This window comes from Microtus oregoni, unplaced genomic scaffold (assembly GCF_018167655.1).
Source record: "Microtus oregoni isolate MIOR12 unplaced genomic scaffold, Mior012 000054F_ref0000373, whole genome shotgun sequence".
In the NCBI taxonomy this organism is placed as follows: Eukaryota; Metazoa; Chordata; class Mammalia; order Rodentia; family Cricetidae; genus Microtus; species Microtus oregoni.
This window is the reverse complement of record NW_024543830.1, coordinates 5,973,991-5,999,276: the sequence shown is the minus strand read 5'-3', so window position 1 is coordinate 5,999,276 and position 25,286 is coordinate 5,973,991. Positions and strand designations below refer to the sequence as shown.

The following is a 25,286-nucleotide window of genomic DNA, read 5'->3' as shown; positions in this document are numbered from 1 at the left end:
TTATCCCCTAGGATCCTTCAATCAAGGCAGATGTTTGTCCTTACAGCTAAGTGGCAGGGATGTTTGTCTTAATGGAGGCGGAGTCCGTCTAAACTTTTCATTTTGAATGGCTGGCTATCTGCGCTATGGATCAAAGTGCTCAGCATTGTGAATCTCTTGGAAGCAGCGTTCCTTTTGGTATTTCTAAGTTCAAAAACTCGCACCTACCCTATCATCTCCTGCTCCTGCTCCTCTGGAAGGGACCTGCGTGATATCCTCTGCTTCTTCAAGGCAGCTGGCTTGTCCCCATAGTAGGGGTACACCATGAGCGCACCCTGAGAGTCTCGTTTAATGCGTAAGTTGGTGTGAAGCAGGGTGCCCAGTGCCCTCAAGAAGCTACGAGAATCCTGCAGCAGCTGTTCAGGGGGCAGGAGCACCACGATGACCAGGGTGCCCTCTGCCAGGTTCTCGGGCTGGTCCGCGGCGCAGTCCAGCCCATCCCAGCCACATTCCTCATTGTTGCAGCCTTGGTCACAGCGGTTGTCTTTGAAGTGGTCAGCACAGTACTTGTCATACCTGGTCAGGGGAGAGAAGGACAGGGGAGGACATTCAGAACACACTGGGGCTCCACTTAAGCTTTCCATTTGGGACAACTGTAGGCTTTCCTGTCCCTCTTTTCTTGCTCATTTTCAAGACCCCACTACCCAGAGAAACATTCCATGAATCATGTATGCCAACACCATGGTTCCTCCTGAATGAGGAGTGATGTTGTTCTCATCATCCTGCATGTGTTTAGTGGGTCCCACTCAGCCAATACTATGAGCAGAATTCTCGCTAAGAATGTACATCTGAGGCTAAACTCAGCCTGGCTCAGACTTCCCTCTACTTCATGAGCTCAGTAAGGCAGCAAAGGGTTCTAGAAACAGAAGATGTCTCAGCTTGTTCCAGACCCTGGACTACCAGTGCTCGAGAGAGAAGAGTGTGCCAATGTGGTCTGTTCTTCCTCATTCAGGAGGGAGGCAGTGACAGAGAGTAGGGGGCAGGGAGATGTGCACACAGGATAAGAGCTCTAACTCATCTACCCTCCTTCCAATGCCAAGGAAATCTGGGTGTGGGGGCTGGTGGTGCACGCCTGTAATCCCAGCACTTGGGAAGGTACAAATAGGAGAATCAGAAGTTCAAGATTCGGAAATTTAAAGCCAGCCTATGCTGCATGAGACCCTGCTCAAAAAACACACACATGTATGCATGCATACCCATAACTGCCACCAAAATGTCAGGCCAAGGGATCAAAACTCCAAAGGTAAAAGAAGTGTAACTGGTCCCCTACACTCCTTTCTTCACCCGCCCTAACCCCTTGCTATTTGTACCACTTGGTAGAACTTTCCATCTGCTCAAATCACAGAATAGGCATCTCAAACAGCTACGTATGTTCTGGCAAGATCTTTAACCTTCCAGAAAGATCACTAACAAAACCTATGCCTCACAAAGCTGTCGCGAATCGCTGGTTGTTAAGAGCAATGACTAATAGAAAAGTTACCATATAGACCATGCCTGCACCACTGATGACCGGGAGCCCTAAGAGGTCATGCTCCCTAATCAGACAGAAAGCCTAGTCTAACAGAAAGGAATGGGCAAAGGGCGAGAGGTACAGACCTGTCTGTCCATCCTGCGGCAGGCTAGGCTGGAGGCTGCCTGAGAGTGGCAGTGCCATTGCCAAGGTTATTTCCCCCAGAAGGTCGCAAGGGCAGCATGTGAGAAGGCAGAGAGAGGCAGAGAGAGGGGATGGTTATGCAGTGAGCAGTCCCGGCCCTCTGTCAGCAAGGAAACACAGGGCAGCGTGTGATGGGACAGGGTTGGCACCATCTGAAAAGCAGGGGCGGCTGGGGCCGCGGCACTAGAGGGGTTAGGAGCAAGGACAGGAGGCTGAGTGTATTAGTGATAGCTCCCCTCAGCCGCCGCAGGTCCGCAGCTCTTACTTGCAGGTCTTGCTGTTCCTCTGGCACTCAAAGTTGTCAAACAGGCACTCTGCGGTGTTGCACAGTTCATCACACTGGTTGTTGATGTATTCCCAGCAGCGGAGGGAGGAGGTGCAGTTGGCCCAGGGGTCCTTCATCGTGAGGGAACAGTCACCTCCATCCCACTGGCAGGCGTGGCTGTTGCAGGGCTCATCGCAGATGCCGTCTCGGGCCTTGTCGGCGCAGTACTGGCTCAGACAGGTAGCGGGCGGGGTGCTGGTGGGGACCGTGTAGAGCTCGCAGTGGCTGCCCCGGAATGGTGGCAGACAGCGGCAGGAATAATAAGGAGGCTGACGCTGAGGATGGCAGGTGCCTCCGTGCTGACAGGGGCTACTGGCACAACCTGAGTCACAGTCCTTGGGGTTAGGGCAGAAGCAGCGGGGCCCGGAGGCAGTGTGCACACACTGCTCCCCTCTCCGACACTTCACTTGTCCACAGCTGCTCTGGCATCTTGCCCCGGAGAACCCCTGTAAGAAGTGGTAAATGAAGGTGGCAGATAAGATTGAAGAGCTGGCCCCAATCTCCCCTCTACTCGTAGGGAGATAAAGACTGGACACGTGGTTAAGATGGTCTAGGAATGACCTCGTCAAATCAGTCAACAGGAGAGGATGAACGTGGCACGCTCTCACTTTAAGGTCATTATTGGACAGGTGTCCTCCAGGTGTCACCTCACACAGCACTCTCTGCGTAAGGGACTTCCAGCCTTTGGCAATGACAAAGGTGTCCACACAGCGGAAGGTTAAAATTAAGCTTTCTTCTAGTTTGAGAAGTTGTTCACTCTCTAATAGTCGCTGCTAAAGAATAGGAGCGAAGAGAGCTTCTCCCAGCACGTACAGGGAGGCGGCAGCACAGCAAGACTGGGAACCAGGGGCACGGGCCCCATTTCATGGGGACATCACACAACTTGTGGCTTTCCCTTAGTGCTCTAAAGGCTAAAAGACAAGACTGGGAAGCTTCATATCTGAACAACTGAACCCGGGGAGACCCAGACTATCTTCACGGTACTAACCCCTAGCACCCTTCTAGGGGGCTCAGAAACGCAGGCTCAGTCTCAGCTGCACAGAGCATATGGAAGAGGGTGCATCCCTTACATTAACAGCAAGCCACTTACTGGGGGACACCGACAGATGAAGCCATCAGGCATGTTGCTAGCCACCGCACAAGTCCCTCCATTCAGGCAAGGCTTCTGGGGACACACATCCAGGAAGGTTTCACAGTGACGGCCTTAGGATAGAAAATAAGCAGAAGTTTTAAGCGACAGTAATAATATTAACTCAGAGACACTAACCACCACCCTCCTGGGATGAGAACCAGCCTCACACGCAGCAAGAGGAGTGGCAGGCCAGTTCTAAGCCGACGAATAGCAAGAGGACACTCAGTGGACCTCAGCACAAAGGGTCTATTACTGCTGGTCTGGTACCGCAGTGTGAGTGTGCTCAGTGTTACCGAGTCACTGCAGTATGAGTGTGCAGTGTTATCACAGTCACTGCAGTGTGAGTGTGCACAGTGTTATCACAGTCACTGCAGTGTGAGTGTGCACAGTGTTATCACAGTCACTGCAGTGTGAGTGTGCAGTGCTATCACAGTCACTGCAGTGTGAGTGTGCACAGTGTTATCACAGTCACTGCAGTGTGAGTGTGCACAGTGTTATCACAGTCACTGCAGTGTGAGTGTGCAGTGTTATCACAGTCACTGCAGTGTGAGTGTGCACAGTGTTATCACAGTCACTGCAGTGTGAGTGTGCAGTGTTATCACAGTCACTGCAGTGTGAGAGTGCACAGTGTTATCACAGTCACTGCAGTGTGAGAGTGCACAGTGTTATCACAGTCACTGCAGTGTGAGTGTGCAGTGTTATCACAGTCACTGCAGTGTGAGAGTGCACAGTGTTATCACAGTCACTGCAGTGTGAGTGTGCAGTGTTATCACAGTCACTGCAGTGTGAGAGTGCACAGTGTTATCACAGTCACTGCAGTGTGAGTGTGCAGTGTTATCACAGTCACTGCAATGTGAGTGTGCAGTGTTACCACAGTCACTGCAGTGTGAGTGTGCAGTGTTACCACAGTCACTGCAGTGTGAGTGTGCAGTGTTACCACAGTCACTGCAGTGTGAGTGTGCACAGTGTTATCACAGTCACTGCAGTGTGAGTGTGCACAGTGTTATCACAGTCACTGCAGTGTGAGTGTGCACAGTGTTATCACAGTCACTGCAGTGTGAGTGTGCAGTGTTACCACAGTCACTGCAGTGTGAGTGTGCACAGTGTTATCACAGTCACTGCAGTGTGAGTGTGCAGTGTTACCACAGTCACTGCAGTGTGAGTGTGCACAGTGTTATCACAGTCACTGCAGTGTGAGAGTGCAGTGTTATCACAGTCACTGCAGTGTGAGTGTGCAGTGTTACCACAGTCACTGCAGTGTGAGTGTGCACAGTGTTATCACAGTCACTGCAGTGTGAGTGTGCACAGTGTTATCACAGTCACTGCAGTGTGAGTGTGCAGTGTTACCACAGTCACTGCAGTGTGAGTGTGCACAGTGTTATCACAGTCACTGCAGTGTGAGAGTGCACAGTGTTATCACAGTCACTGCAGTGTGAGTGTGCAGTGTTACCACAGTCACTGCAGTGTGAGTGTGCTCAATGCTACCATAGTCACCATGGTGTGAGGATCAATGCTCCTTCACAGTAGGCTTAATATGGTGAAGATGGCAGATTTGATGTGTTGTTTTACCTCAAATGAAAAATATTACTTTACCCAAGCACATCAACATTTCCCTTTTCACATTCTTGCTGTAGCATGCTATAGTCCACACAGCACACAGGGGTCTCAGGATAAGCAAGGGTAAAGGTGGGCCTGGTCACAACGCCCACAGTGATAGACTTGATTCAAACCGGGGCCTGAGGCCTTCTGCGGGCGGCATACAGGGAAGGAGCTGAGAGGCTCTCACCGGTGAAGGCACTGCGGCAGACACACAGGTAGTCATTGGTGAGCTGAATGCAGTCCAGGCTGCCCTCTGAGCTGCAGGGGTTGGACAGGCATTCGTTGATGTCCCCCTCACACCGCTCCCCAGCAAAGCCAGGCAAGCAGCGGCAGCTGTAGCCTCCAATCCGGTCCACACACTGGCCACCGTTGAGACAGTGGGGGCCCCCAGCACAGTCGTCAATGTTCTCTTCACAAAGAAGGCCTATGGGGGACGGGAGAGACAAAGGATTATAAAAGCCTCTCGACCCACCTTTAGTAAGGAAAACTGCCCTTGTGAAGCTTTAGAAGTTAGCTAGTTAAATTCCTCAGTCCCAGTGGGACCTTTTAAATTGGGCAAGACAGAAAATACCCTTAGCCCACGCCAGCTGCCCCTTCCTGGGGAGCAGCATGAGAAGGAGGTGCGCACTGGAGCCTCGCGAGCTCCACTGATCTAGAGCAGCGAGAACGAACGACCCATCTCAAGGGCATGGGAACTAAAGCTCCGTGAGTTTTCTATCATTTATTGACTCCAATTAAAATGTGCAAACAGTGCAAAACAGAAGACACTTTAGTCAACACACAGACGATACTGGAATTCGATCCTGAGCAATACTGCTTTATGTTTTATAAACATTGACTTTTTTTCTTTAAAAGAGGATACGTGCACTAATTGTTCAGAATGTAAAGTTCGCTCTAGCTAACAGTGTACTAAAGACATAAATAAGCCATCTAGTTAAAGTATCCGTGAACACTTTTAGAAAGAGCAAAATCAATGACTATCTCACAAAATAATTCTAAAAGGTTAAAAAAGAAAGTACTTCTGTATGATAGCCACTTGTATTTTCGTATACTTTAAAAGAAGCAAGATATAAAACGGGAAAGAAATGCAAGATACGCCTCGTGGTCACCAGCAATTTCAAAAGGCAAACTGGCCACGAGCATTATTTATTTATTTATTTATTTATTTATTTATTTATTTATTTTGATTTTTCGAGACAGGGTTTCTCTGTAGCTTTTGGTTCCTGTCCTGGAACTAGCTCTTGTAGACCAGGCTGGCCTCAAACTCACAGAGATCCACCTGCCTCTGCCTCCCGAGCGCTGGGATTAAAGGCGTGCGCCACCACCGCCTGGCCAGCCACGAGCATTCTTAACCGATGTGCTACCCTGCAAGTTGTCTGAAAGACACAGAGAGGAGACCCGAATAGATGGAAAACACGTGTGATCTGATGATGTGACTCCTCATGAAAAGATGTTATTTTCTCTATCGATCCATCAATGTAATGCGATCTCAAAAAGGTATCAGCTATATTTTTAAATAACAAGCTGATTCTAAGGTTATATAGAAAACAAAACCTAACCAGGAAAGCATGAAGAAAATTCCTCCACATTTGAAACAAAGCTTCTCATGAATGAAATGGACAGGACAGCACCCAAATGCACACAAGAACTTAAAATTTGATAAATAGTTCCATCTTTGCTGGGAGTTGATGGCGTACACCATTAATCCCAGCACTCGGAGGCAGGTGGATCTCTGTGAGTGTAAGGCCAGCCTTGTTTACAGATTGAGTTCCAGGTGAGCTACAGAGAAACCCTGTCTCAAAAAACAAACAAAGGGGACAGGCTCCAAAGCCACAGAGAAACCCTGTCTCGAAAAACCAAAAAAAAAACCAAAAAAACAAAACAAAAAAAACCAAAAACAAACAAAAAAGTTCCATCCCAAATCATTGTAGAAAGCGAGTCATTTCACACTCACATGGGAAAGGTACGTCAGTGTTCTAGAACAGAATGAGAAGACAGAAAAACGCCTTTATAAATTCTTGAGCATGGATGATACAAACTACCACTCACATGCAAGCAGCCATTAAAAACATAGATAAATTCAATATGATCAGAAATAATCTCCATGAAGAAAAATCATCAAAAAGACAGCTGAAAGATGAAGACCAGAATATACTGGGAAAATATCTGTATCATATACCAAAGACAGGCAATTTCTGAAAAATATTAAGAAACAACAATATAATGCAGCAGGGAAAGATGGTAGGAGCAAATCTCAGAGAGCAAACAAAACCTTTTGGATGAGATATTCCATCGCATAGAGAAGAAGGGGGCAGGCTGAGAGGCTGCAACTGGCCCTGCTACCCAAATGTCAACCCTGTAACGGCCCAGACAGCAACTCTATTTCTGAAAGCGGATTCTGTAAACTCCACTTTTATGTATGCTGACACCCCAGTGTCTATCACTGGAAGACCAGTTAAACACAAAACATAGAATCATAACCGGGAAGTCTAAGGCTATGAAAACAACTAAAGAAGTTCCCTATTTGGATATGAAAACATTCCAATTAAGTAAAGAGGTCAAGAGAAGAACAATGTCATTAATACATCTTCAGAGTTAAAAGCAGAGGAAATAAGAACTATCTTTGTATTTGGCTCCAATACACTTAAGGCAAATTTGAAGGAAAACCTTTTAGCCTCTAGAGAGACACACAAGAAACTAAAAGTGCTGACTGTGTGTGGAAGAGGAAGAACGCAGGGTTGGGGAAGATAACTACAGGGGGAGGAGCATGTCTTTTACTGCATGTTTTTCTATGCATGTGTGGATGTATTTATCCAGGTCTCCATGCAGACATGACCTTATCTATTCACAGGTTAAACCGGAAACCAGAGTGGAAGCAAACAAAGCCAGTATGTGTTCCCCGTTTCGTAGGGTATTTGATATGTGGTGCTATGAGCAAAATAAGCACAGAGCTTCCCCTCCTGTATGGGTCTGCTATCCGTCTTCCAGTGAGAGTGACCAAGCAGTGGGGATGACAGTGTCCCAGTTAGCCCCTGCACTGGGGAACCGGGAGTGTACAGAGGCCAACATCCAACTCTCGGGGGTACAGAGCTATGAAAAAGCACTTTGGTGACTCACTACAGAGTGACAGAACTCCAGAGTCTCCTAGAACAGTGACAGAGAGGCCAGACAGGAAGTCAGAACAAATATGCACTGTCCCAGGTACCTACACAAGTACAGAAGGTATGATCCAACCAACAGTCAAGCAGGACACACCGAAAGAGACCCACACTCTGTAACAGACCATGAAAAGGCAGTCTTGGAAATATGGCAAAGGAAAGTCATGTATCATGAGAGATCATCAATAAGAATAACAGTCAAGTTCTCAGTGAAGACCACAGCAGCAAAAATCCATGAGCTGACACATTTGAGGGGCTGGGGCAGAAAAAGTCACAAAATGCTAAATTTTTATTTTAAGATGCCACTAAAAAGTACTTAGCCAGGCGATAGTGGTGCACACCTTTAATCCCAGCACTTGGGAGGCAAAGGCAGGTGGATGTCTATGAGTCCGAGGCCAGCCAGGTTTACAAGAGCTAGTTCTAGGACAGGCTTCGAAGCTACAGAGAAACCTTGTCTCAAAAACAAAAACAAAACAAACAAACAAAAAGTATTTAGGAGCTAGGTGTGGTGGCACATGCTTTTAAATTCAGCACTCAGGAGGCAGAAGTGGGCAAATCTCTGAGTTTGAGGCCAACCTGGTCCACAGAATGAGTTCCAGGACAGTCAGGGCTATACAGAAAGACTCTGTCTCAAAACACACAAACAAATGAAGAAGAGGAAGAGGAGGAAGAGGAAAAAGGAAGAAAGGAAGGAAGGAAGGAAGGAAGGGAGGGAGGGAGGAAAGAGCAAGAGAGAGAAAAAGAAAGGAAGGAAGGAAAGAGAAAGGAAGAAAAAAACTGATTTAGAAAAGATAAAACTCTTGCTGTCTTAGGAAATGTTCTATCCTGGGACTTGATGTGCCTAGCCAGCAGAGTACAAAATCCACGTCCTGTCCTAGGTTCCCAGCCTCTACAGACCAAGGAAGAACACTAGTGAGTGGTTTAGACACACACCTCTAAGGAAAGAGATGTGTGTCACCTTCAGACTGAGTGAAAAACCCCTGCACAGCCCTGCACAGCCCTACCTTTCCTGCGGCAGCCCTGGAGACTACAGATGAAAAACACAGAGAAAGGCAGCAATTCAACACCTCCCAGAGTCTGAGTGCCAAACAGCAAACAAAAAATCCCCCAACAAAACCACCATTGTGTTATCTGAGATATGATATATATAATTAGCTACCAGAATTGTAGTTTGTCCAAACCAATGCCTTTATTTGAAGGTGTTAACTACCTAGGCATGGTAGTGCATGCCCATGGTGAGTCTGAGGCTGGGGCTACCTGGGATTCTGGGACAGAAGGAGAGAGGGAGGGTAAGAGGTAGGGAGAGAGAAGAGGGATGTGAGAGAGGAGAATGAAGGGAGTGTACGAGAGACAAGGGAGGAGGAAGGGAAAGAGGGGAGGGAGAGATGGGGAGAAGGAGATAGGCTGGAGGGAGAGGGGATCTTAGTGGGAGAGGAACTGTGGGTGGAGGAAGAAGGGAGAGGGAAGGAGAAGGGGAAAAGGACAGAGGGAGGGGGAGAGTGAGAATGGGAGAGGGATTGGGGGGTGAGAAAAGGAGATGGAGATGCAGAGGAAAAAAAGAAAAGGATGGGGGATGTGGAAAAGACAGACAAAGCGGGGGGGGGGGAGGTTAAAGGAAGAGAAGGTAAAGTGGAAGAGGGAGTATGGATAAAGCCTCCCCAAGAAGACAGAGAATCAATTTGGTTCATACCTTATGCATCTAGCTTTTCAGATAATCAAAAATATGACAGAAATGCCCTTTCTAAAAAGATGAATGGATGGACGAATGGACAGATAGATGGACAGAGGGACAGAAGGGTGGACAGACAGAGGGAAGAGTAACTGTGACGGGGTGAGCCAGTAATGAACTGGAACCGACTCCAGCGCAGACACGGAATTTCCTGATGGAGGAAGGTCATTGGCTAATAAAGGAACTGCCTTGGCCCATTTTATTGGTTAGAGGATAGGTGGGAGGAGTAAACAGAACAGGACGCTGGGAGGAAGAGGAAGTGAGCAGTCTCGACAGCTCTCCTCTCTGGAGCAGACGCCTGAGAGAGACGCCATGCCCTGCTCCCGGGATGAAGCTCCAACCCAGGATGGACATAGGCTAGAATCTTCCTGGTAAGCGCACCTTGGGGTGCTACACACAGATGATTAGAAATGGGCTAAATTAATATGTGAGAATTAGCCTAGAAGAGAATGGGCCAAGCAGTGTTTAAATGAATACAGTTTGTGTGTTGTTATTTCGGGGCATAAGCTAAGCTAGCCAAGCAGGCAGCCGGGATGCTGGGGACGCAGCCCTGCCGCCTCCCTTATTACTACAATTTCCTATGTCAAACCAGGGACCAACCCTCCTTTCCGTGTAACATTTGTGAGAGCTACAGGCCGGCTCTTGCTCCCCTAGCCCCACTCTGCTCTAACTACCCCTTAGTGGGGTATTCTGTGTTAAGTTAGCCAAATTTGATCTCTAGGAAGAAAAGTTGTCCAAACCTACTGACATAGAGCCTCCCTGAAAGTCTGCTCTGTTTGAGGCTGCCTGAACTTATGGCTGCTGTCGGTGGCTTTGCCCACCTGTTCACACATGTCTTCAAACAAGCCATACCCTTTCCAGGAGACAGTGTGTAGGAAGTGGCAATACCCAGAGCAGACAGATGGGCGAACCATCCAGTCTAGGGGTGCGTGTCAAGGCCTTACTACAGGAATACACAGCCTTCTGTCAGTGGCCGCCTTGGGACAGCAGCCAAACACTTCCGTCTCATTGATTCCTTCACCTTATGGAGACAAGACTTGGCTGGTTTAAAAAAACAAACAAACAAACAAAAAAAAAAACTAAACTAAAGAGCAGGCCTATGTGGCATTCCCGTGTGGATTCCCGTTTTAAAAGAGATTATGAGTTGTTTCCACTTGAAGCGCCAAGAAACCTGCTAGCCAGGCTAAATTTGTTGTGATGCTATGTCCAGTCTGCATTCTCTTCCCTGGAACATAAGCTACGAAACAACCAAACAGACCTAAAACACAAACCACAGCTGGCAGGAGGGAGAGGAGGAGAGAGAATGAAGAGTTGAGGACTACAGTGAAGCTGGGTTATTTTTGCTGCTGCTTTTTTTTTTTTTTGTCTCCATCTTTACATTGCTTCAACACCGAAAATGGATTGAAAACTGAGGGACCAGGTCTTGGTGGAAAAAGTGATGCTTGACGACATACCCCGAGTGCCTGGTGGGCACGAGCACTTGAAATGGTTCACAAGGTCGATGCAGGTGCCTCCATTCTGGCACGGCTGGTTCTGGCACTCATCCACTTCGTACTCGCAGTTGACACCCTGATATCCGGGAACACACTGCCACGAGAGAGGACATGAAGGAACAGGCCCGAGTGCCGGTGTTTTGGTGACTTAGTTTCCCACCCCACTGTCAACTGTGCTATCACTCTCTGAGGCGTCCCTGTGCAGGGCCATGTTTACCCACTACTCTTCCAGCCAAGGGGGAAAAGCCACTGTAAAGGAAGGCAAGGACTGTGTGTACTGAGGGTTATTTCCATGACACTCCCCTGAGCAAACTTCTATGGCTGCGTACTGTGCGTGTGGGTAAAGACACTGTACCCACTGTATGCTTATGTGACAGGGGTAGTGGCAGGGGCAGAAAAAAGGTGAGGCTGAGTGGCTGTGGATGATGGAGGGATTGGGATAAACTCAGAATTGATGAGGGGAAAGTCAGCTGTGGGGAGCTTCACTTAGGCACCACCATGCCAACTCAGACAAGACCACCCAGACCAAAGAGGGGCACCACAGAGGAGCGTAAGGCTCTAGGTGGTGACAGTGGCCCAGCGACAGCAGTCTCGGGTGAGTGAGCTTCCCTAGGGTAGTGCTGGCTCCTTTAACTCCAGAGCTGATCTTATCTATGACACACAGTGGGCCATTTTGCAGGCTATGCTAGGCAGGCAGCATTAAATGATAGAATTCTTCTCATTTGGGTTATGTTTTTTTAAAAAAAAAAATCATCTGGCCAGGCGGTGGTGGCGCACGCCTTTAATCCCAGCACTCGGGAGACAGAGGCAGGCGGATCTCTGTGAGTTCGAGACCAGCCTGGTCTACAAGAGCTAGTTCCAGGATAAGCTCTAAAACCACAGAGAAACCCTGTCTCGAAAAGCCAAAAAAAAAAAAAAAATCATCTGTGTCAGTTTAAGTTCAGCGCTGACAGGCTCTGGAACTGCCCGAGCCCAGCTTGCCGGGAGAGAACACTGGGGCAGCAGCAGAGAGAAAGAACACTGGGCTGTTGCTTGGTGGACTAATGGGTGTCAAGTTCCTGTTTAAACACTGAAAAAGACACCTACTTAAACACTACACCTGGTGACACTGAGCATGGGGTTATGGGACAACAGGTGAGGCCACGCTTTTCTGTTTGAGAGAATTATTAATTGACTGATGAACCTAATTGCTCTTCAAGAAGTATCAGGGACAACTGTACTAGGTGAGCCTGCAGGACGTCAACACAAAGAGCAAGTCCTTAGTTAAGGGGGAATGGTTCCAGGCCTCTATAAAATCATCTTATCAGAGCTATGTGAAATCATGGCTGGCAAAGACTACAACAATGACAGTTGAAAATTTATAATCTGTAAGACACAAATGGCTGAACTCAGTAGCTATCCCTTGGGAGCCCTCGGGCCTCTGCTCATCTTCTCACCTCACATCTGTATCCTCCTATGAAGTCGGTGCAGGTGGCACCGTGCTGGCATGGATTGGACGCACACTCGTCCAGCTGCTCCTCACAGTAGCTCCCTGTGTAGCCCAGGGGGCACTGGCAGTGATGGGTGTTGCCAGCGTTGATACAGACGCCGGAGTGCTGGCACAAGTGTTCAACAGGTACTCCTGGACACCAGGTGACAAAAGAGTGTGACACACAACAGGTTCACGGCATCAAGCGAGTGAGCCCCAGTTAGTGGCTGCTAGCTTAGAGTTTCTTCACTGTTGACTAGCTCCTCCCAATCCTCTGCAACTGACTTGTATTAAAAAATAAACAAGTTCTCAAAGTGGAATCTGTCTTAATTTCATTTCAACCGCCTTTCTCTTTGCAATCTCTAAACGTTCCTCTAGCCTTTCTCCAGAACCTCGTCCTTTCGGTACTCTCTGTCCCCAGATGCCACTGGCCAGCCCAGATGTCAGTCGGCACCTGATGCTTAGGGGCGGAGCTCACCTTTCTGCAAGGCTGCCGCCTTACAGGACACATTGAGCACATCACAGTATGCGCCGTCCCATCCCGGCGGACACAGGCAGTGGGGCCTCGCCTTTTCCTGAACACAAGTTCCTTTGTTTTTACATGGAGACCGGCTGCAGAGGTTCACCAGGGTCTGAAGCAGAGGCAAGGGTGCACAGGCGTCAAAATCCAGATACCAGAAATGAAGTCGCTAAGTTACAGTGTGCCAGGAGGTGCCAAAGAAAAGGACTGGTTTCCAAAAAAGAGGGAAGCCCTCATCCAAGCCTTAAACTGGGGTCAGTTGTTCTAGATGCACCTTGTCATTTCTCTAGTCTCATGACTCTGGCCAGCGTCGTTTGAAAAGTCCTTACCCTAGGAAACTAGGAACACCATAGGCTCAGGAAGTTGTTATTCTTAGAGCATTAGATATGCCTATGTGAGCATAAATGGCCACCCTGCAAGGCTGGGAAGAGTTACAGCTGCTGCCTGGGCCCATGCTTCCTATGCTAGCCCTATAGGAAATCCACATGCATCTTGACCAGCCTATGGGGAAGATGGGTAGAATGGTCTAATTCACAAGCCTAAACCGTCCAAAACCTTATCTAAAAAACACGAGACAGAGAGGGGAGCTGCATTTCTGACATCGACTGCTGCCTGGAAGAAGGTCAGTGGAGGCCAGGAGGGGCAGGACCAGCTCTCACCACCTTCGCTATTAGAGGGAGCAGCCACCTGCCAGAGGATGCTGCTGGATGTGGAGGTGGCTGCTGCGTGTCCAGTGTAACCAACGCACTCTGTAATCAGTCACCTAATCGTGAGCTCTTCCAGGTCTGCTATTCTTAGAGGTGAAGAGGTAAAACTGCATAAATGTTGAAGGCATAAAGCAGAATAAATTAATACTTGGTCTGCGACTTCGGTTAAGGGGGTCAGGGAGAGGGCTGTTTCTCATCTAGGAACTGAAAGTTAGTTTCCTATGAGGACTTGTTCCATCCTGAGATTATATAAAAATTTGTGTTTATATATTTGAATTTTAAAGATCGATAGCTTTTTGATGATTATGTTCTAACACTGCAAAGCATTATCCTGTTAGTTATACCTGCTATTTACTGATTTTATTTTGATTGTTCTGTCCTGTAAATATTTGAATATGAGCTGATCCTTAAAGGCTCATGTACTGAGGTTTGGTTCCCAAAGGTGATATTATTTTTGAACAATTCTGAAAACTAGAGGGAGTTTAAAGCTGGAAACGTGGGTCACTGGGGACATGTTTGGGAGGGGCTACATCTTGTTCTTGGCTTCCCCTCCCTGCCCCATCTGCCTGCTTCCCTCCCTCCCTCTCTCCTTTCTTCTGTCCTTCCCCATCCTCCTCTCCTTGTCCCTCTCTGCTTCATGGCCACCAAGAGGAAAAGACTTCCACATCAGCTCCCATGACTATGACACTTATCCTTGCCTCAGGCCCATAAACAAAGCACCAGCATGGCCTGAAAAATGCCAGCCCAAATCAAGCCCCTTTAAAGTTGTTTTCCTCAGGGATCTGTAACAGCAACGAGGCGCTAACACACCTTCCTCCCTGTACTTCTACTGTAAAAGACAGGTATGCCATCACTGTCGACCATTTTTTCCTTTAGCTCTTGGTAAGCCTCTTCAAAAAAGCCATTAGCTTGCTGACCAATATCATTTTGCTGGTGTCACCAATCTGGAATCTTCTAGCTATCAACGTGGCCCAGAGTGATTTCAGGAACCACCTGAGATCCACGGTCCTCTATTCGGAATGGTTCATCCTGCCCAGACACTAGACGGAGTCCCCAGTTACTGTGGGGAGCCGGGCAAGCATGAGGGAAGTGGAGTACCTGACAGTCTCCAGTTACTGCGGGGAGCCGGGCAAGCGTGAGGGAAGTGGAGTACCTGACAGAGTCTCCAGTTGCTGCGGGGAGCCGGGCAAGCGTGAGGGAAGTGGAGTACCTGACAGAGTCTCCAGTTACTGCGGGGAGCCGGGCAAGCGTGAGGGAAGTGGAGTACCTGACAGAGTCTCCAGTTGCTGCGGGGAGCCGGGCAAGCGTGAGGGAAGTGGAGTACCTGACAGAGTCTCCAGTTACTGCGGGGAGCCGGGCAAGCGTGAGGGAAGTGGAGTACCTGACAGAGTCTCCAGTTACTGCGGGGAGCCGGGCAAGCGTGAGGGAAGTGGAGTACCTGACAGTTTTTGCCGGTGTAGCCCAAGGGGCAGGTGCAGCGGTAGGTACCCAGTCCGTCAACGCACGTGCCCTCATTCAGGCACGGGTTAGAGTTGCACTCGTTGATGTCATGGAGGCAGAAGGGACCCGTGAAACCCACAGGGCACAAGCAAGAGAAGGAGTTGATTCCGTCAACGCACGTGCCACCATTGAAACAGGAGCTGAAGAGCAAACGGGAGACAACATCAGCTACGCCATCTGCAGGGCTGACCTGCTACTGCAAAGATGGCTTCTGGGGCAGTATGGGGCAAACACCTCCGAGACTCCAATCCCTATGCCCAGTAATGATGGAGGAAGGTCATTGGTTAAAAAAATAAAGAAACTGCTTGGCTGGCCCTCATAGGTTAAAACATAGGTGGAAGGAGTAAACAGAACAGAATGCTGGGAGGAAGAGGAAGTGAGCTCAGACTCGACAGCTCTCCTCTCGGGGGCAGACGCCTCAGAGAGACTCCATGCTCCCCTCTCCAGATGCGATAGCTCTGCTCTCTGAGACACGCGATGAAGTTCCGACCCAGGATGGACGTAGGCTAGAATCTTCCCGGTAAGCGCACCTTGGGGTGCTACACACAGATGATTAGAAATGGGCTAAATTAATATGTGAGAATTAGCCTAGAAGAGGCTAGATAGAAATGGGCCAAGCAGTGTTTAAATGAATACAGTTTGTGTGTTGTTATTTCGAGCATAAGCTAGCAGTCTTTCTTTCTTTCTTTCTTTCTTTCTTTCTTTGTTTATTTATTTATTTAACATGCCAACTGATAAATTTCTTTTTTTAATTAATTAATTTATTTATTAAAAGATTTCTGTCTCTTTCTCGCCACCGCCTCCCATTTCCCTCCCCCTCCCCAATCAAGTCCCCCTCCCTCGCTTTCTAAACTAGACCAAGGGTCTGAGGTTCAGTGAGTACTGACTATTTCTCTACCATCCCTCCTAAGAGCATTCAATGACTAGAATCCTAAAAAGGACGATGTTTTCCAGGTTTTACTCAGTCCTTCTGCAGTTTTCTACATAGCGTATTTTAGCATTAAACCAATCTGTTTTGCATGAAGACTCCTAAATAGCTCTTTACTCTGGATTTCTTTTTGAAAGAGAAGAAAAGCATTGCTAAAATAATACAAAAAATCAAACAAACTTTCCAAAAACTACTTAAACAGGGGTAACAGATCTTCAAAGAAAGAGAAATCTTTAGGTCACCTGCCAACTGGAACAAAGAGACCACGGAAGAACAGAACAGAGTTGACAGCCCTTCTGCTCCACAGCAAGACATGAGTGATGTTCTGTCCCACTAAGCGTTTCAGCCTCTGACCTTTGACCTTCTGATTACATGTCTTTCAAACACCGAGCAATGTGAGAGGACTGTGGAGCCTGGCGAGTCCTGGCTCTACAATTCTAGCCTTGTGCTGTGAGGGCTCCTCCTTACTCCCCTTCCCTGGACACTGTGGGCCGACGTGCGCCATGCTCACGCCCCGCTCACCTCTCAGTGCACTCGTCAATGTTGTTCTCACAGTGGACGCCGTGGAATCCCGCAGGGCACTTGCAGGTGTAACTGTTGACGTAGTCAGAGCAGGTCCCCCCGTTCTTACAGGGCTCACTCAGACACTCGTTCATGTCTGTCTGGCACTTATCCCCAATGAAGCCGGGAAGGCACAGGCAGGAGAACGCGTTCACTCCGTCCAGACAGGAGCCTCCGTTCTGGCAAGGGTCTGAGCCACGACAAGAGAAGCTGAACTCAGACCAGCAGCACGAGCTTCATTGTAAACTTGTGAAGCCAATGACCTGGACCAAACCATACCCTTAAGGAGCATAATTCCAACTTTCATAGTTGGCCTCTTTACATTTATTTTGACATGACTCCTTATTTATGAAAAATAAATTCGGCTAACAGTTGCCTAAGATTTTATCTGTTTGCTAATTAAGATCAATTTAATCTACATGAACACATTAATTTACAAAATTAATAGTCATAAAACGTGCATCCTCTACATATATGTAAATCCATTATGTGGCTTAATACACTCATTATCAGGAATATTAACTAGTATTTTCCAAAATGTGTGCATGGATGTTGGGGAGCAGAATAAATTCAGTCTGTTCCAAGACCACGGTATGAATCAGTCACCTTCCTGGGCTTCTCTCACTGTCTTCTTATTTAACTTCTAGGCAGCCTCAGGGCACAAAGAGGTTCTTAAGTTATTTTTAAAATCGCATACTTAATCTTGGAGTGCTTCCTCTCACAGTACTGTCAACAGACTGAGTTATAATCACGCCGGGGCGCTGTGCAGTCTCACGGCACAGAGATTAGAGCAGGAGGCTGCTAGAGCTGCTGGCCGGCAGGACATAAAGCTAGAATTGTAGCAACCAACACAGATGTGAAATGAAAACGTAAGAGTGAACGGAAAGGTCAGGCTGGCCCTGCTTTAACTCGACACAAGCCGCACCATCTGGGAAGAAGGAACCGAAGTTAAGAAAGTATGGAATATATACATATTAGAGTATTACTCAGCAGTAAAAAACAAGGACTTCTTGAATTTTGCATACAAATGGATGGAAATAGAAAACACTATCCTGAGTGAGGTAAGCCAGACCCAAAAAGAGGAACATGGGATGTACTCACTCATATTTGGTTTCTAGCCATAAATAAAGGACATTGAGCCTATAATTCATGTTCCTAGAGAAGCTAAATAAGGTGAATCCAAAGACAAACACATAGGCATCCTCAGGAATATTAACCTTCATCAGGCGATGAAAGGAGACAGAGACAGAGACCCACACGGGAGCACCGGACAGAAATCTCAAGGTCCAAATCAGGAGCAGAAGGAGACGGAGCACGAGCAAGGAACTCAGGACCACGAGGGGTGCACCCACACACTAAGACAATGGGGATGTTCTATTGGGATCTCACCAAGGCCAGCTGGCCTAGGTCTGAAAAAGCATGGGATAAATCCGGACTAGCTGAACATAGCGGACAATGAGGAATACTGAGAATTCAAGAACAATGGCAGTGGGTTTTTGATCCTACTGCACGTACTGGCTTTGTGGGAGCCTAGGCAGTTTGAATGCTCACCTTACGAGACCTGGATAGAGGTGGGCAGTCCTTGGGCTTCCCACAGGTCAGGGAACCCTGATTGCTCTTTGAGCAGATGAGGGGGGGGGGACTTGATCGGGGGAGGGGGAGGGAAATGGGAAGCGGTTGTGGGGACGAGGCAGAAATCCTTAATAAATAAATAAATTAAAAAAAAAATGCCTCCAGCCGGGAGGTGGTGGCGCACACATGTAATCCCAGCACTTGGGAGGCAGAGGCAGGCGGATCTCTGTGAGTTCGAGACAAGCCTGGTCTACAAGAGCTAGCTCTAGAACAGGTTCCAAAGCTACAGAGGAACCCAGTCTCAAAAAACCAAAACAAACAAATTAATTAATTAATAAAATATAAATAAATAAACAAATAAATAGAAATTTTAAAAAATCTAGACTACGATGAACCAAATAATAAGACAAACAGCCCAACAAGCATTTTGGAAACAGGTAAAAGACTTAAGTGAAAATTCACCAAAGATTTGCTCACAGACAAAGAACATGGGCAAAGGTGGTTGGCACCATCATCAGGAGGGCCAGACCAATGAGATGCCAGTGTACACATGGTGCAGGAGCTAAAGCCGGAACCACTGACTGCCTCAAGTGTTTTTGGACATGGTGTTTAACCAGCACTTCTGCATAGCTCTAGTGGGAATGAGGTGGTACAAGCCCCTTAGCAAATACTGTCATGATGTATCAGTAGACACACAGGTACCCCATGGTTCATTCTACATGCAGGGGTTTATTTCAGAGAATGAAACCACATGTCTACACTGTTGTCACAACACCTTTACCTATAATATCTAAAAACTGGAAAAATCAAACAAGCAAATAATAAATAGCACAGGTAAAAATAATCCAAAAAAAGTTTAAATACAAAGTTCTCCAAAATCTGAAACTCTCTGAGGGTCAACATCACGCCACAAGTACAAACAAAATAAACCACAGTCAACCTGCAGGTGCACTGAGAGAATTCTCACAGCGCTTACATGGAGCTGTCTTCAGGTTGTGCATGTAAGATATACATAGAAACATGAACAAATATCATGCCTCTACTTGGGTCAAAACCAAAACCTTCTGGGGTCTGGGAACCTCTGATGCTCAGCACTGACACCTGAGCACACTGCCTAGCAACCATGGAGACCACTCATCAGGCCAACAGAAGGAACCTGCAGTGAAAACCTGAACCAGCCTGAAGTGTGTTCTGACTGACAAGAGCCTCGGCCCCTGGCCTGACCAGAGAATGTTTACATAGCTGCATCCACATAAAGTGGTTAATGGCATTAGTTTATCTACAGTGACTGCTAAAAGCAGGCCTGTGGTTGTATGGGACAAGGAAGTGGAGTGAAAGGTGAAGTTACAGACTTTTGGTGGAACAAGTATGCTCACCGTGGCTGATGGTTTGGGTTATTTTGCCAAAATTAGATGAACTGTACAATTAAAATACTTGTAGTTTTTTTAAAGAATGTTTATGGCCCTTCAAAATTCTGTGTTCTCCCAAAGCTACCACAACATGGCCCTCCTTTGTCAGTGTTTAAAATGTTATAGAGAAAAAAGGATTCCATTTGTCTGAGACAAGGTTTCTCCATATATCAGTCCCAGCTGTCCTGAAACTCGCTATATAGACCAGGCTGGCTTCGAGATCACAGAGATCTGCCAACCTGTCTCCTGAGTGCTGGGATTAAAGGTGTGTGCCGCCACCTCCCAGCAAATTCTATTGCTTTAATTCCTAAAAACAGTAACTTCAAAATGTCGATTTTTAAATACTAAGGTCTGGTCCACTGAGGTCAGTGTGAGGTGCATGCCTTCTCCTCTCCCTGTGAGTGCTCTCTCCCGGGGGGCTCAGGGACAGGTGTACTCACTGGCAAGGCAATCGTTGATGTCCTCCTCACAGTCCATACCACTGAAGCCCGGGAGACACTCGCACATGTAGCTGCCCTGAGTATTATGGCAGAGGCCATGGTTCATGCATGGCTTGGAGACACACTCATCGATGTCCACAGTACATCGCTGACCTAGAAACCAAGGGTGATGAACAGTCAATCTTTGGGACATGATCCCCACAGCTAAGCTTAGGTAGGTAAGAGTTTCAGTGCAATATGAGCTTAGGGTGGGCCAGATGCAACTTCCCAACAGACACCTGGCATAGGCAGGAGGTCCCCAAGGAGTCTATATCCCTGAGAAAATCCTGCCAACTGCCATTCATAACTTCAAACTCTGGGGCTGGAGTGTCTCCACTAACTGAAGACTGCAGAGATGAAAATGGGGAAGGTGTTAGGAGAGCTTTCAGCTAGCAGCTCCTGCGCCAAGATTGCAGGCTTCACAGCCTAGGGCCTCCCATGTCACCCCGTATGTCATCTGAGAATCCAATCGCCTTGTTCAAAGTGCAGAATGCATCTGGCTTCCTTACCTTGCCATCCAGGAGCACACAAACAGGTAAAGCTCTCAAAATTGGGCGCCTCTTTACAAACACCAGCATTCTCACAAGGGTTTGGAGAGCAGGGAGCCAACACTGTTTGACAATTCTTGCCTGGAAAGCAAATGAGAAGTCTGAGAAGAGGGTGTCCTGAGACAGTCAGTTCAGGAAAGAGGGTGTTCTGACACTGTCAGCCCAGGAAAGAGGGTGTTATGACACTGTCAGCCCAGGAAAGAGGGTGTCCTGAGACTATCGGCCCAGGAAAGAGGTGTCCTGAGACTGTCATCCCAGGAAAGAGGGTGTCCTGAGACTGTCAGCCAGGAAAAGAGGAAAAGAGGGTGTCCTGAGACTGTCAGCCAGGAAAAGAGGAAAAGAGGGTGTCCTGAGACTGTCAGCCCAGGAAAGAGGGTGTCCTGAGACTGTCGGCCCAGATCTGATCAGGATCCCAGTCTACTGCAGCAGCTAAGAGACTCCAGAATTTGAGACACCTTGTCCTTCCAATCTTGGCCCAGTGCAGCTAACCTGGTGACCTTGGGCAGATCATTTCTCTCTCTGAACCTTCTTTATAAATAAGAAAATTGGGGCAGGATGACTCATGGAGGAGTTGTGTGGATTACGTGCAGAAATTCACTGTAAGTCCTGATTAGAGCAGAGTGATCCTGAGCCTTTGCTGGGCCGCTACTTCCACTGTTACCACTGGGGCTGGCTGTATAGATTTGGACACCAGCATCAATCTAGTCAGATTGGGTCTTCATCTCCACAGAGGACTCAGCTCAGACTCAGAGAGGTGATTACACAGGGCAGCAGCTGATGGCCAGGCAACCTCTAATCGTATCAATGGGATGCTGACACCTGCCCACCAATGAATGCTTCCTGCCTTAGTATATCGAATACAAACTTAGAGGAAAATTAAAAGAAATAAAAATGGTTTCATTAAAAGGGGATCAAGTTACGTTTTTAAATCTCATTAGTTTTTAGAAGATGAATTATAGACTCAGTCTTTCAAAACTCAGGATTGGTGGTAAGTGCCTTTACCCACTGAGTCATCTCACAGGCCCACAGTTGTTTCTGAAGTCAATTTACAACAAAATCAGCTTTAACAGTCATCCTAAAATTTTATATTCAGAAAGAAATATATGATTCACAACATCATGTCACAATGTCAAAAGGAGGGATAGCACTGGTGTCAGGTTCTAGCCGTACATAACTTAAAAGAACCAAACACTAAATCACAGAGCTGAGGATGTAACAGAGACCTTGCCTAGCAGACAGAAGGCCTGGGGATCGATTCCCAGCACCACAAAAACAAATAGATAAAAACCCACAAACACAAAAAGGCATACATAAAATAAGCTGTTTCACTACTGCCATGTTTCTGCAAAGCCTGTGAGACCAAGAGCCACCAAGCACTGAGTCCTCAGAGCGGCATCTCTGACCTGGGCCACTGAGACACAGTGCTAGCACTGCCCCGTACAGGGCAGACACCCACTCTGGCCTGCTGGCCTGCAGTACTCACCTGTGTAAGGCAAAGCACAGTGGCAAGTGTAGCCACTGATGTCGTCAAAGCAGGTTCCTTGGTTCAGACACGGGTTTGAGGCACATTCGTTAATATTCACCTGACAGTTGTAGCCTGTTAGGGAGAAGAAGGAAAGGTGTACACACTGAAACTGTCAGCCTCTTATTACCCCACGCAGCACTGGTTCTCTTAGTGGCTGGTGAAGATCAGGTGTCACAGAAAGGACAGGCGTTTCCTTGGGTCACCAGAGCAGCCACTCGTTCATCTCAGCACTGAGTCTCTGATATGCAGTCAGCCAGTAGTCAGAACTGTGAAGGGAATGCCTGGAGGCCTAATGCTCCCCCAAACAGTGAATCCCCCAGAATGGACCAAGAACGCATTATGGCTGAAAACCTTGCTGGTCTATCTAAACATGGGCCATTCAACACGAAGTTTCTGGTCAGAAAAGATGGATACCCACTCATAATAATAATCCTCTGAAATGCATCCACTCTTCCACCTGCATAATCTCTACTATCAGTTATGTCCTGGAGCCTTAGAAATAGTTTTCTCCTAACTCAAGGCAGAAAATGTATTCCCACTAAAAGACGGAAAAAAATAATGTAACGATAAGTGGGAGTATGGGAGTCCCCAGATATTGCCCGCCTTTGCACCTTCAACATGGCCCACACAGACCCTCAAAAATGAAGAAGCCAGAGGACCGTGGGAAAAGGGGAGTAGGGAGACAGAGGCCTGTGCTCAACGGTGTCTACAGCTCACTAAACAAGTTTCGATTCTATATTCTCTTTTTCCACTTGATCACTGATAAGTTCCAATGAGATTTAAAAAAAAAATGAAAGTGCTTTTGAATCTACAAGTTTCTTGGCAAATGCAATACAATATGCCAGAACATTAATGTCTGAAGTAGATGCTCATAAATTTGGTACCACCTGAGTATGCTTCTTCTGAAATACTTGGTATCTGTGATGGATAGTTTCATGTCAACTTGATACAAGCTAAAGTTATTTGAGAGACAGGAACCTCGATGAAGAAGATGCTTCCAAAAGACTGGGTTGTATGAAAACCTATAGGGCATTTTCTTAATTAAGGATTGGATGGGGAAGGGCCCAGCCCATTGTGGGTGGTGTCATCCCTGTGCTGGTGGTCCTGGGTTCTATAAGAAAGCAGGCTGAGCAAGTCAGGGGAAGCAAGCCAGTAGGCAGCACCCCCCATGGCCTATGAATTAGCTCCCGCCTTCAGGATCCAACCCTGTTTGAGTTCCTGTCCTGAATTCCTTCAGTGATGAACAGTGATGTGGAAGTGTAAGCCAAATAAACCCTTTCCTCCCATCTTGCTTTTTGGTCATGGTGTTTCATCACAGCAACAGAAACCCTAACTGGGACAACATCAGAAATGTCTCGGGGTTTTTAGGAGCGCTGCTTACGGGCTTGCTTCCCCTGATTTGCTCAGCCTACTTTCTTACAGATAGATAATGATGTCATTACCTATTTCCAATACACCTTTTACACATAACCTGAGGGTTATTTAATCCAATATTTAGAGTGATATTGTACATGAAATAAAGCTTCATGAATTTTATTTCAGGTTGGTGTTCAAAAAGCTCCTGATTTTGGAACACTCCACATTTGGAGTTAGGAATACTCAACCTTGTAATCAAACTGAGTAGTTGTAAAACACACTGCAATGCCAAATAGCCCAATGCAAAGAAAACTGATAGTAAAATATTTTTGAGATATATTCCTCTGCTATGTATTTTTCCAGAAGACCACAGGAAGCTTAGTATCCGGAGTAGCTCATGTGTAAGAACTTGCTGGGAAGGTTCTGAACATACCACAGAACCCAATGACAGTAAGTACAATATTTTTATTCCACTTCCAAGAAACTATTTGACTTATAATGGAATCAAGCTATGGCCAAGCAGCCTTTTTTTTTTTTTTTTGATTTTTCAAGACAGGGTTTCTCCATAGCTTTTGGTTCCTGTCCTGGAACTAGCTCTTGCAGACCAGGCTGGCCTCGAACTCACAGAGATCCGCCTGCCTCTGCCTCCCGAGTGCTGGGATTAAAGGCGTGCGCCACCACCGCCCGGCTGGCCAAGCAGCTTTTGATTGGACACACCAACTTAGGTTGTCAGGCAGCATGCACCTTTATCCCCAGAGCCATCTTGCTGGCTCCTAAGTGGAATTTGAACTGTTCATTTTAAGTTCATTGTCCCAACAGTTTACTTCTCTGGCATCATAAATTCTAATTTCTCAGTGTGTTTACTGTGTAAGTAAACAACAGCAACAAAAAGAGGCACACAACAAGGTGAAGACAGAAAACGGGTATAAAGAGCAGAGCCTTCCTCTCACCTTTGAAGCCCTTCTTGCACGTACACCTGTAGCCATTCACCAGGTTGTTGCAGGTTCCTCCGTTCTGGCACGGGTTAGAGAGACACTCGTTTTTGTCCACTTCGCAGTTGACGCCAACCCAGCCTGCATCACAGACGCACTTATAGCTGCAAGAGGATAAGAGTTTACTCTGAGGTACAGAGGTGCCACCGAGTCATAAGAGATACATAAGAGATGGGTGAAAGACAGTCTCGCCAATTCTTTTTGTTTTGTCTGATCTTCTGGGCACAGGGTCTCATTCTGTTGCCCAGGCTGGCCTGGAACTCATCTCCAACTCACGGTAATCCTCCTGCTTCATCCTCCCTAGTACAAAGACTACAGGAGCTACCTCACTTCCATTTTCCTATCACTTTTCACACAGAGAGTCATGAATCTATCTAGTATGTTCAGCAGGGAGACCAGAGAACTGCAAACACAAGCAGTGTTTGTCAAACATACTGGGCCACCCTGGAGGAAATGCTAACACGAACAAAGTATGGAACATGCAAACCAGACATCAGAAACAGGCCAGGGGCAGAGCCACTCAGGCCTGCTGAGGCCCGGCTGCAGTCTTACTGGCCAGCCAGGCTTTGCTCGAATTAAAGCTCTGGCCTCA

At 47.3% G+C, this 25,286-nt stretch overlaps 1 protein-coding gene across 1 annotated transcript in view; it reads right to left on the bottom strand.

The window, feature by feature from the left end:
* Notch2 (notch receptor 2) overlaps positions 1–25,286 on the bottom strand; it is a 140,665-nt gene that overhangs the window by 12,431 nt on the left and 102,948 nt on the right. Inside the window, exons 14-26 of the mRNA XM_041638022.1 lie at positions 24,653–24,798; positions 22,305–22,418; positions 20,783–20,902; positions 20,235–20,387; positions 16,775–17,003; positions 15,263–15,464; positions 13,076–13,229; positions 12,566–12,750; positions 11,091–11,223; positions 4,937–5,173; positions 3,109–3,221; positions 1,959–2,464; positions 208–555 (exon numbers count right to left, since the gene is read on the bottom strand). Coding sequence (XP_041493956.1) covers positions 208–555; positions 1,959–2,464; positions 3,109–3,221; positions 4,937–5,173; positions 11,091–11,223; positions 12,566–12,750; positions 13,076–13,229; positions 15,263–15,464; positions 16,775–17,003; positions 20,235–20,387; positions 20,783–20,902; positions 22,305–22,418; positions 24,653–24,798 — 2,640 coding nt within the window. The remainder of the gene's footprint in view (positions 1–207; positions 556–1,958; positions 2,465–3,108; positions 3,222–4,936; positions 5,174–11,090; positions 11,224–12,565; positions 12,751–13,075; positions 13,230–15,262; positions 15,465–16,774; positions 17,004–20,234; positions 20,388–20,782; positions 20,903–22,304; positions 22,419–24,652; positions 24,799–25,286) is intronic.